Source organism: Heterodontus francisci, chromosome 10, assembly GCF_036365525.1.
Source record: "Heterodontus francisci isolate sHetFra1 chromosome 10, sHetFra1.hap1, whole genome shotgun sequence".
Lineage (NCBI taxonomy): Eukaryota > Metazoa > Chordata > Chondrichthyes > Heterodontiformes > Heterodontidae > Heterodontus > Heterodontus francisci.
Genome location: NC_090380.1, coordinates 77,730,041 through 77,742,317, shown reverse-complemented (window position 1 = coordinate 77,742,317; position 12,277 = coordinate 77,730,041). Strand labels below are relative to the sequence as shown.

Genomic DNA, 12,277 nt, shown 5'->3' with positions numbered 1-12,277 from the left:
CGACCCCTCTCAAATTGGTCACCTAAACGAGATAGCGACTTTCCAAATTGCTTCTTAACTAAGGGTAGACAAATATTCTGGAGTTTTACTCGATTGCTTTTGGGGAGTGAGTCAGAAGAAACTTTGCAGAACTTTATATGTTTGGTTAATCTCCCAAGAATATGAAACAGAAGATTGGACAATTTGTGGAAGGAATTGGTTTGATGAGTTGAATGACTTTTTTGCCCCATGCTTTCTTGTATTCTTGTACAAATTCCAGTGAATGAAAACCATTGTACCTACTCAAACCTGGGGGAAAAATCCCATTACTTAGTTAATCCCATATACATTATATTTTCCATTTTCACACTCATACTGATTTGTTCAGATGAGCCTTTGTCTCCTCCTGCGTCTGGACTGTGCTTGTTTGATTGCAGAGTTGAAAGGAGTTTTCTAAACAGTCAGAGGCAGACACGTCCTCTCCTGCATTTGGAATAAATTTGATTTGTGAAAACTGTTTTAGTGGAAAAAGTACACACTGAACACTAGTTTATAATTTCATCTAGTGTTTTGGTAAAATTAGCAAGTGTAGTTAAATTTTAGAAATCAGACAATGGTGTTTAACCATAGATTGGAGTTGTTTGGAAGAAACTATTATTATTTATCTATTGGAACCCAAACTCCAGAGGAGGAAGGGGAGTGATAGAGTTGAGAACAATTCCTGGTACTTTGCTGTTGGCACTAAATGAATAAGCCCTAATTTTCTTGTGTTGTAGCCCCTACCAGTGCTGGAAAGACACTTGTTGCAGAATTGCTAATTCTAAAGAGAGTTCTGGAAAGGAGGAAGAAAGCACTGTTCATCCTGCCGTTTGTTTCAGTGGCAAAGGAGAAAATGTATTACCTGCAGGTCAGTGCTGTAACAAATACCAGAAAATAATTTTAATCCAAAGCAAGTCGTCTTTGTCTGATGAAGGGATCCATGCCAAATCAGTTGAATAGTTTCAAATTGGCAATCTCAATCAGTGCAGCCACAGGAATCCTGGTGTGAGAATTGGAAAATTTCACATGCTGCAGTGTGGATGACTTTTTTTAAAAATTGGGGCTGAGGCTGAATAATGAATGCTTTATTCTGCATCTAACCATACAGGAAGTGTTTGGTGCTGCTGTATGCCATAACTAGACAGTGTTGCATTCTCCAACACTAACATTCTTTCCCTTGATGAGCATCAAGATCTACATGCAATAAAGAGGTGTATTACTGATTGGTGCAAGATGAGCTGATTGAGAAGTGGATAATTTAACTCTTTTTCAACCAGCAATTATAGTGAGCTCAATTTGATCCGATATCCCAAAAGTCTATAGCAGTGCAGAGCTGCCTTGCGTTATGATCATAAGGTGTCAGTCCACAGCTCAAAAAAACATACTGAATTTTGTTCTCTTGTCTGAGGTGGGATCGGTGGTTGGGGGCGGGGGTGGGGTGGGTGGGGGTGCGGAGAATCTCCGCAGAGCTATCCGCTGTGAAACCCGGTGCCGTACTGCAGTGTGCCAAATCTGTCAGAGGCTGTGAAGTACTGTGGCAGTGCTGACGCCCCGATGGCATCGTGATTTAATTGCCTGAAATGCTGTTTTAAATAAATTTGAATATAAACATATAAACGATCCAATGAATTTTCTGCAATTTTTTGTGGAAGACCTGCAGTACTTGCGTGTCTTCAGTTTCGCAACTTTGAAAAAGCAAGAGCCCTCAGTGCCACGAACAGGAAGGGAACCTGACCAGAGTAGCATAGGGGAAGTGGGGGTTTTCGCAGCCATTGCTGCTATGCTATGTGTCTAAGGGGGTTATGTGTGCCGGGGGAACACTGGCTTTTGTGTGAACGGGGGGATCTCTGCAAGGGGCTTGAGTGCAAATGGGGGGGATCTCTGCAAGCGTATAGGTTGTGTGTGTTGGGGGGCCATTAGAGGGTATCCTAAATGGTGCTGGTATGGGTGTGAAGCCTCGCAGCTGGAAAATACGTTAAACCAACAGTAACCTTTGCTTTCGAGCCACATCAGGCATCTGGACAAGCAAAGATTGACAAACCTATTTGGCTAGACAGGCTCATCTCTTCATTGGAAGGGAACCGAAGGGCCCAGGGAAATTGGCACGGGTCTCATTCACTGTTTTTTTCTGGATCCCCTTGGTATGTTGAGGAGCCTCCGGCAGAGGTCGGCCCAAGAGGCAGCTGTAGTTCAACCAGAAGCTCCAAGATGCGAACAGCAGCAGCTGGCAAGGCCAAGAAGAACCCAAGTGTGCCAGAGAGTCTGCAGGATTTGCATAACCTACCTACTGATATCTGAAAACACTGTCACTGAAGGCTACGGCTGTCCAGGGAGGCCATCAGAGCCCGATGCGGCCTTCTGCATGATGAATTGTGACCAATAGAATCTGGTGGTCACCCGATGCCAGTGGCCCTCCAGGTAACGGTTAATCCCAATGCACTACCACACTACTGCATCAAGGAGATGACCAATGCCTTGTTCGAGAGCTGGCACGACTATTTGCACTACAGGACAGACCCTGAGAGTCAGTCCATTGGATTTGGGGCAATAGTGGATTCCCACAGGTGCAAGGTGTAATTGATTGTATGCATGTGGTCATCAAGGCTCCCACAGACCAAACAGCCTTCATTAACAGGAAGGTGTTCCATTCAATCAATGTTCAACTGGTCTGTGACCACTGAAAGCTTTTTCCACAGTTCTGTGCCCACTTCCTGGGAAGCTGCCATGACTAATACATACTTTGACAGTCCCAGGTGCCACAGCTATTCACTCGCCCCTGCTTGCCTTTAGGGGTGGATTCTTGGGGACAAGGGCTACCCATTATATACATAGCTTCTGACACCATTGAGGAACCCTCGCAATCATGCGGAGGTGAGGTGCAACGCCTGCCATGGCTCCACCAGAGCAACCATCGAGCAAGTCACTGGGCTGCTGAAGATGAGATTCCACTGCCTTGATCAATCTGGTGGAGCCCTGCAGTATGCACCAGAGAGGGTTGCGGGTATCATGCTGGTCTGCTGTGCTCTACATAATCTTGCACTTCAGAGGGGGGAGACCTTACATGAAGAAAACATGCTTGAGCAACAAACATCCTCCAATGAAGAGGTTGCGGAGGAGAGACATGGGCGGGCAGTTATGGAAGAGCACAACACAGACGATGGAGGCCAGACGTGGTGAGCAACATGCAAGGGAGACAAGGGATGGCCTTATGACCAGATTTCATCAGCCCTGATGTCTACTCAATAAGAATGCAATATATACTGACCATCAGCATGTAGTCTTCTGCCTCCATACCATCTGTCTCAATAGAATGAAGGCCACCAACACTGTGCGCTAGTGCCCATGGGACAACATTCGTTGAATATTTTGCACACATTGCCATGATAATGATGTCGGTCGTCCCATTGACACTGCTCTAGGGGTTATGTTGGGATTCCGAGTCATGTCGGAAGCTGATTTACACACAATTAAAGCGAATGATTGGCATGAAAGAACGAATAATTAGTCAACATGACATAGTTGTGTCACCTGTGAATACGTGTGTGTCTGTGTTCCTTCGCGGTATAACCTCTGCGCTAGCACCCAGACTGGCGGCAGGCTGCTGATCAGGATGCCCCTTGGCCTGAGATGAATTTGGCAGTCGTCCTCTGGGTGCCTGAGGCCTGGAGGGCCCCGGCTGCCTGAAGGCTTCCTGTACTGGTGCAGGACTGTCCTCGGGCGTCACGGCTGCTGGAGCTGGATTCACTGGTGGAGGGGCTGAGGAGCTGGTGTCCATACTCGAAACGCCCTGAGAGGAGACCCTAGATGTGGAATACCTCCTTCTCGAGGCTCATTGGAACCTCCCTGCTCTCTGGAGAAGGGCTAGGAATGGGGGAATGGGAAAGCTCTCCAGGCTCCTGGTTCTCCTCTTGCCTTGCCACTGGTGATTTGAAGTCATGGCCAAGGCGAGGGTTTGCAGGTCGTAGTGCATCTGTGGAATGTGGCTCTCCATGAGGGTCGCCAACCTCTCCATGTATGATGCCATGTGCTCGTATGCCTGGGACATGGCAGAGTCATGACGTGGATGGGCACCCTCACTGCCTGCTCAAAGCTACGTATGGCCTCTGGCATCTCCGCCAGATGTTGCCTTACTTCTCCCTGCATCTCCAGCATGCCCTGTGCTGTTGATACCAGAGGCTCATCAGCCTGGGCTCAGCTTCGCCCTGGCCACCCACAGTCCTCTGCCTGTCAGAGGCCTCGGCTGTCTCAGCCTCAGCCTTCAGGGAAGGAAATTCAGACCCACAGCAATGAGGTTGGCTCTTAACTGCCCTCTCAAATGGCCCAGCAAGCCACTCAGTTCAAGGGCAATTAAGGATTGGCAATATATGCTGGCCTAGCCAGTGACTCCTACATCCCACAAAACTAATATTAAAAAAAAAAGCTGCTTGGGTGTGTGTGTTGTGCTCTCTCCCAGATTGTGACCCTGATTGTAAAGCCGAGTAGATTCCCACTGAGGTGAAAGTATCTGCGCTGGTGGAAGGTGCAGGAGAGTCATGGGATGGTGCATCCTCCGAGTGCTCCTCGTCCTCAGAGATTGTTGTCAGTCTCTTGGGGTCTACGGTCACCTGCGAACAGCGACCTGCAAGATACAATGAAAACCAATGTGTGTGGGATAAGCTACACATATCCCATTAAGGACAGCATGCCAGAGCTAATTCACCCATGATTTTTGCATTTTTATCTGGTCGGCAATAATCACTCTCTTGTGCTGGGACCCCGAGCTCCACATCTGAGATGGCACATCCTCTTTGACTCCTGGTTAGTTCCAGTGCCTTCTCGCCAGCCTGACTCCGAGAACACAGGTCGGGCAACTTCGCCACTGGTCCTGGCCGACTTTCTCCTGAAAGAGCAAGGGTGCAGATATTGAACATTGCCGAATGTCTCAAAATCACGGTTCTACTAACATGAGTGCTTCATCAACACCTGGGGTGGATGTTTTGTGTCTCATACTGATTCAATCTGTCATGGGTTTTACTTAGGCTGAGGTGTAAACAAGGGCGATTTGTATCACACAACTTGCCTTTGCTGAACGCAGGAGGTCATTGATCATCTTCCTACACTGGACCCAGTTTTGGTGGGTGATCCCACAGCTGCTGGCCTCCTCTGCGATCTCCGTCCAGGCTTGCTTGGTCAGGCGGGAGGACCTCTTCTTACCATCGCTGGGGAAAAGGACCTCTCACCTTTCCCTTGCAGCCTGGAAGAGATTCAGCAGGGAGGCATCACTGAAGTGTGGGGCCACTCTTGCTCGCACATCTGACATGATCAGAATGATGGGGGTGGAGTGGGGGGGGGGGGTGCTGCTGCTTGCTGAGTTAGAAATTTTTGGAAGCGTACAGATGTTTTGGTTCAGTGAGCTTCTGTAGAATTCACACAGAGAGTGAATGCAGGGCTGGTAAGGTTTTAAAGATGGTGCCAGTACCTACTCTGACATCCGGTGACACCATGAACGACATCTCCATTGTTGCCCCCGCCACGTGATTGAGGGAGTCAGCCACCTCCATTATGCAAAATGGCTGCCCACCGCATAATTGCGGCGGCATAGCAACTCACGTGAAATTTTCTGCTCAGTGGTGGAATCATAAAATTCAGCCCATGGTCTCTCTTGACCAGTGTGATTCTCCAAATTACAGACTGGCAATTCCTGCCCCCTCCGGGAGAGTGGTTTGAGTGAAATTGTCAAATTAGAACCATCATCATTCAGTAGACCTCTGTTAAGCTCAGTTCTAAGCTATATTGACACCATCCTGAATCATTTGACTATAGGTTGTTACTTGCAATCTGTCAAAGGAGAACTTAAACAAATCAATGGAGAATGGGTTTTCATTCGGATCAAATTGAAAGGAAAAGTGTAATTACTCAGTCACTCAATTTCTTTGGTATCATCCAATCAAACAAAATGACCACGCTGTGATGAAATTGAAAGTAGTGATAACACGGTCATAGTCATACAGCACAGAAACAGGCTCTTCGGCCCATTATGTCTTTGCTTGCCATCAAGCACCTAACTATTCTAATCCTATTTTCCAGCACTTGGCCCATAGCCTTGTATGCTATGGCGTTTCAAGTGCTCATCTAAATACTTCTTAAATGTTGTGAGGGTTCCTGCCTCTACCACCTCTTCAGGCAGTGCGTTCCAGATTCCAATCACCCTCTGGGTGAAATTTTTTTTCCTCAAATTCCCTCTAAACCTCTTGCCCCTTACCTTAAATCTATGCCCCCTGGTTATTGACTCCTTCGCTAAGGGAAAAAGTTTCTTCCTATCTAATCTATCAATGCCCCTCATAATCTTCTACACCTCAATCATGTCCCCCCTCAGCCTTCTCTGCTGTAAGGAAAACAACCCTAGCCTTTTCAGTTTCTCTTCATAGCTGAAACGCTCCAGCCCAGGCAATATCCTGGTGAATCTCCTCTATACCCTCTCCAGTGTAATCACATCCTTTCTATAGTGTGGTGCCCAGAAATGTACACAGTACTCCAGCTGTGGCCTAACTAGCGTTTTATACAGCTCCATCATAACCTCCCTGCTCTTGCATTTTTTAGCCGAGGTATAAAATATAAGTATCCCATATGCCTTCCAAACTAGCTTATCTACCTGTGCTGCTGCCTTCAGTGATCTATGGACAAGTACACTAGGGTTCGTCTGACCCTCTGTACTTCCTAGGGTCCTACCATCCATTGTATATTCCCTTGCCTTGTTAGTCCTCCCAAAATGCATCACCTCACACTTTGCAGGATTAACTTCCATTTGCCACTGCTCTGCCCATTTTGCCAGCCCATCTATATCGTCCTGTAATATAAGGCTTTCTTCATCACTATTTACGACACCACCAATCTTCATGTCATCTGCGAACTTACTGATCATACCTCCTATATTCATGTCTAAATCATTAATGTACACTACAAACAGCAAGGGTCCCAGCATCGATCCCTGTGGTACACCACTGGTTACGGGCTTCCACTCGCAGAAACAACCCTCGACCATCACCCTCTGCCTCCTGCCACTAAGCCAATTTTGGATCCAATTTGCCAAATTGCCCTGGATCCCATGGGCTCTTACTTTCTTAACCAATCTCCCATGCGGGACCTTATCAAAAGCCTTACTGAAGTCCATGTAGACGACATCAACTGCTTTACCCTCATCTATTCATCTCGTCACCGCCTCAAAAATTTCAATCAAGCTAGTTAGACATGATCTCCCCCTGACAAAGCCATGCTGACTATCCCTGATTAATCCCTGCCTCTCCAAGTGGAGATTAATCCTGTCCCTCAGAATTTTTTCCAATAGTTTCCCAACCACTGATGTTAGACTCACCGGCCTGTAATTACCTGGTTTATCCTTGCTACCCTTCTTGAACAATGGCACCACATTCGCTGTACTCCAGTCCTCTGGTACCTCTCTTGTGGCCAGAGGATTTGAAAATTTGTGTCAGAGCCCCTGCTATCTCCTCCCTTGCGCCTCATAACAGCCTGGGATACATTTCATCTGGGCCTGGGAATTATCCACTTTTAAGCCCGCTAAACAGCTAATACTTCCTCCTTTTCAATACTAATATGTTCAAGTATATCACAATGCCCCTCCCTGATCTCTACACTTACATCGTCCTTCTCCATAGTGAACAAAGATGAAAAGTAATCATTTGAAACCTCACCTATATCCTCTGGCTCCACACACAGATTGCCACTTTGGTCCCTAATGGGCCCTAATCTTTCCCTGGTTATCCTCTTGCCCTTAATATACTTCTAAAACGCCTTAGGATTTTCCTTTATCTTGCCCGCCAGTGTTTTTTCATGTCTCCTCTTCGCTCTCCTAATTACTTTTTTAAGTACCCCCCCTACACTTTCTATACTCCTCTAGTATTCAGTGCTCCGAATCTGCCATAAGCCTCCTTTTTTTTTTCCTGATCCAATCCTCCTTTTTTTTTTCCTGATCCAATCCTCTATATCCCTTGACATCCAGGGTTCCCTGGACTTGTTGGTCCTAACACTTCACCTTAATGGGTACATGTTGGCTCTGAATTCTCACTACTTCCTCTTTGAATGACTCCCACTGGTTCTGATGTAGACTTTCCTACAAGTAGCTGCTCCCAGTCCACTTTGGCCAGATCCTGTTTTATCATATTGAAATTGGCCTTCCCCCAATTCAGTACCTTTATTTCCAGCCCGTCTTTGTCCTTTTCCATAACTACCTTAAATCTTAGAGTTATGGTCACTATCCCCGAAATGCTCCCCCACTGACACTTCTACCACTTGTCCAGCTTCGTTCCCTAGGATTAGGTCCGGTACTGCCCTTCTCTTGTAGGACTTTCTATGTACTGGCTCAAAAAGCTCTCCTGTATGCATTTTAAGAATTCCGCCCCCCTCCCCCTTAAGCCTTTTGCACTAAGACTATCCCAGTTGATGTTAGGGAAGTTGAATTCCCCTACTATTATTACCCTAATATTTTTACACCTCTCTGAGATTTGCCGACATATCTGCTCTATCTCTCCCTGACTATTTGGAGGCCTGTAGTACACTCCCAGCCAAGTGATTGCCCCTTTTTGTTTTTAAGTTCTACCCATATGGCCTCATTTGAGGAACCTTCTAAGATATCATCCCTCCTTACTGCAGCAATTGACTCCTTGATCAACAGTGCAATATTACCTCCTCATTTATCCCCTTCCCTGTCCTGCCTGAAGATTCTATACCCTGAAATACTGAGCTGCCAGTCCTGCCTTTTCCTCAACCATGTCTCTGTGATAGCAATTAAATCATGATGCCATGTGCTAATCAATGCCTTCAATTCCTTGCATTAAAATAGATGCAATCCAGCCTTGCATTTTTCACTTGTGCCTTAACAGGTCTATATTTGCTCTGCCTTCTGAACTGACTCCATTTCTCTTCTATATTTGACTGTGTGCATCCCCCACTACTGTACCTCCACTCTGTATCCCATCCCCCTGCCAAATTAGTTTAAACCACCACCCCCCGCGCCCTCCCCCACCCCCCCCAACAGCACTAGCAAATCTCCTAGCAAGGATGTTGGTCCCGTTCCGGTTCAGGTGCAACCTGTCCAGCTTGTACAGGTCCCACCTTTGCCACAAACAGTCCCAGTGATCCAGGAAACTAAAGCCTTCCCTCCTGCACCATCTCCTCAGCCATGTATTGCAGACTCATTCGTAAAGTTTGATATAACTGAGAGGGACAGTGAGCTTGTGCTATAACTAATCCCATTGATTTGTGGCTGTTACCAAAATTGCACTTAAATATCCTGTTTTTGATGATTAAGTCTTTACATGCTACTGTGATATCTGTTTCCCCCTGGTCTGTGCTGATTCAGGTGATCTTTGTTGGAGTTAAAATAGAGCTATTACAATTAGCTTCAGCACTCCTGGAATAGAGTATGGAGAATAATCAGCTAGGTTTGGACTTCTGATCATTACCAGTGACTCCTGCTGACAAATATAAGTTTGATGTTGAGTGAGGACGGGTCACCCACTGATGTCCTTCATAGCTGAACAGCTTGCTAGCACTCTGTCTAGGTTCATGAAGAATGGTCACTAATTTGAGGTATTGGAGGGCTGCTAATGCCTGTGGAGGCTACCAAGAGTCATTGTCGTTATGAGAAGGGACAAGAAAAATAGTGATTTTAGTACAATGAGGGTAATGTCTGGGTTGGTTTACCATGCCCAATAATCTTAACAAAATTAATTTATGAAACGTGCCCCCTCTCCTACCATTGTTTAGAATGCACAGCGATTTTAGTTTTCATTGCTGTCAGTCACCGAACAAACCATCAACTGTCTAAGGGGAAATATTGTTGATTTGGACAGAGAATTTCAATCGTTTTAATTCTGGAAGAACAGCATTTTCTTCATAACCTATTCAAGCAACACAACAATGTTTCCATGTTGGGATGATCATCAGACACGCACGTTTTAGTCACATGTTTAAAAATGGTGGATTAGCTACTGGTCTTTTGCGCTTCTGGGATCGATGTTAATCGAGCCAAAGCTGTTGGAATGAAAACCTGCTCTGGCTGTGACCATTCTATATGAAGTAAATTTTGGGCAATGTACCCTCTAATATTTTTCTGGAGTGGGCATGTAATTTATTTGTGTGCGGCCCCTTTAAATGTTTTTGCATGGCCATGCACGTGTAGTAGCTTAAAGGGGCCGACTTGTGCACGGCCTGCTTGGAGACTTTTGGGTTGCTGCGTAGATGCGCAGCTTAGAGGTAACATTAGTTTTGGGTAGTCTCAATATTGGTGAGGATGCTCTTCTGAAGCATGTTGGTCAGAGTAGAAAGAACTGTTATATTCATCAAACCGCTGCACGTAACAAAAATCCTGCACTTCTCATACAGTCATAGAGAGATACGGCACTGAAACAGGTCCTTCGGCCCACGGAGTCTGTGCCGACCAACAACCACCCACTTATACTAGTCCTACATTAATCCCATATTCCCTACCACATCCCCACCATTCTCCTACCGCCTACCTACACTAGGAGCAATTTACAATGGCCAATTTACCTAGCAACCTGCAAGTCTTTGGCTGTGGGAGGAAACCGGAGCACCCGGCGGAAACCCACGTGGTCACAGGGAGAACTCGCAAACTCCGCACAGGCAGTATCCAGAACCAAACTGGGGTCGCTGGAGCTGTGAGGCTGCAGTGCTAACCACTGTGCTGCCCTAAACAGTAATTAATTGGATCTAAAGTTGTATTTTTTTAAATCTCTATCTATCTCTATCTAAAAATAAACTTACTATCACACCTCTTGAGGACAGTTAGAAATGTGATAAGGTGCTATATAATTCAATTTCTCTCTTTTTAAAAATCTATATTCTTCATTTGCCTTCCATAACCAATAACAAAAATTGGTGCTAACTGAAGGGGAAAAAAACTGATCTGTGAATATCCTTGGTCTCTGTCTCAGAACTTATTCCAAGAGGCTATGGTGAGAGTGGAGGGATACATTGGAAGCACATCACCTGCTGGAGGATTTTCATCACTGGATATAGCTGTGTGTACAATTGAGAAAGCAAACGGACTCATCAACCGAATTATTGAGGAGGAGAAAATGGACCAGATTGGTGAGGGTCCATAATACCTTTCTAGTAGATCTTATTGTTTGTCTGTTATTTTCATCAAGAGAGGCCTGGATTTCAGATTGACAGCCTTGTCCCAGTTTTTATTTCTGAGTCAGAAAATTTTGGGTTGATGCCACGTTCCAGGACATTATTTAAACTAACATTTCAATGCAATTCAGAGAGACTGAATTGTAGGTAGTCCAATCTTTTGGATGAGTCCTTTAAACAGAGGTCCTTGTTCCAGAGGTTTGGAAGGATATTAAAGATCCCAGGCACTTTTTGAAGAAAATGTTCCCAGTATCCTGGATAGCTTTCCTTCCTCAACGAACGTAACAATAAAAATAACTGGTCATTCATCTTGGCTGTTTGAAGGACCTTTCTGTATACAAAATGGCTGCTTTTTTTGATTTGCATAATAACAGTGACAGCACTCTGAAGTAATTCATTGTATGTGATGCATTGCATATAATTCTTTTGTTTTTTTATTGGCAGTTTGGATGTCTAATTTTAGCCCCTAAAATCATATGGTTTTCTGCTTTATTCCCACAGGAATCGTAGTAGTTGATGAGTTACATATGCTGGGGGACTCTCACAGAGGATACCTGTTGGAGCTTCTCTTGACCAAGATACTATTTGTCACTCAAAAGAGTGTGAAAAGGTACATTTTCATAATGGCAAACAAGAACATTAAGCAGAAAATTCTACTCTCCCGATGTCTCATATTCTTGCACTGGAACCTTTAAGTTACATTCATTAGTAATTTGTTTGTGAAAGCGATTCATTCCTGATCTCGGGTATAATGTTATGCAGAAGTGAAGGGCTCCTTTTCTGTACAGAATCGTACACCACAGAAGGAAGCCATTTGGCCCACTAGGCCTGTGTTGATTCTTTGAAAGAGCTATCCAATTAATCCCACTCCCCTGCACTATCCCAATATCCTTGAAACTTGTTCCATACAGGAAAACAATTATATTATATATTCCTAAAAAAAAAAATTGCAACCCTATTGCCTATTATTTTACATACTCTTGTCCTCCTGCATTACATCTTGACCTTGGGTGTCACCCTTCTGGTATGGAAAGTCCATGTCAAACTTGTGAATTTGCAGCACTGGGTGTGTGCTTTATTTCGTAGTAGATGCAAACTTCAGTCT

General features: G+C 45.2%; 1 protein-coding gene across 2 annotated transcripts in view; it reads left to right on the top strand.

Annotated features, from left to right (window-relative positions):
* Positions 1 to 12,277, top strand: part of polq (polymerase (DNA directed), theta) — a 126,009-nt gene that overhangs the window by 12,794 nt on the left and 100,938 nt on the right. For both annotated transcript variants that reach the window (XM_068040833.1, XM_068040834.1), the window contains exons 6-8: positions 756 to 886; positions 10,971 to 11,127; positions 11,674 to 11,782. In XM_068040833.1, the coding sequence (XP_067896934.1) occupies positions 756 to 886; positions 10,971 to 11,127; positions 11,674 to 11,782 (397 nt within the window). The remainder of the gene's footprint in view (positions 1 to 755; positions 887 to 10,970; positions 11,128 to 11,673; positions 11,783 to 12,277) is intronic.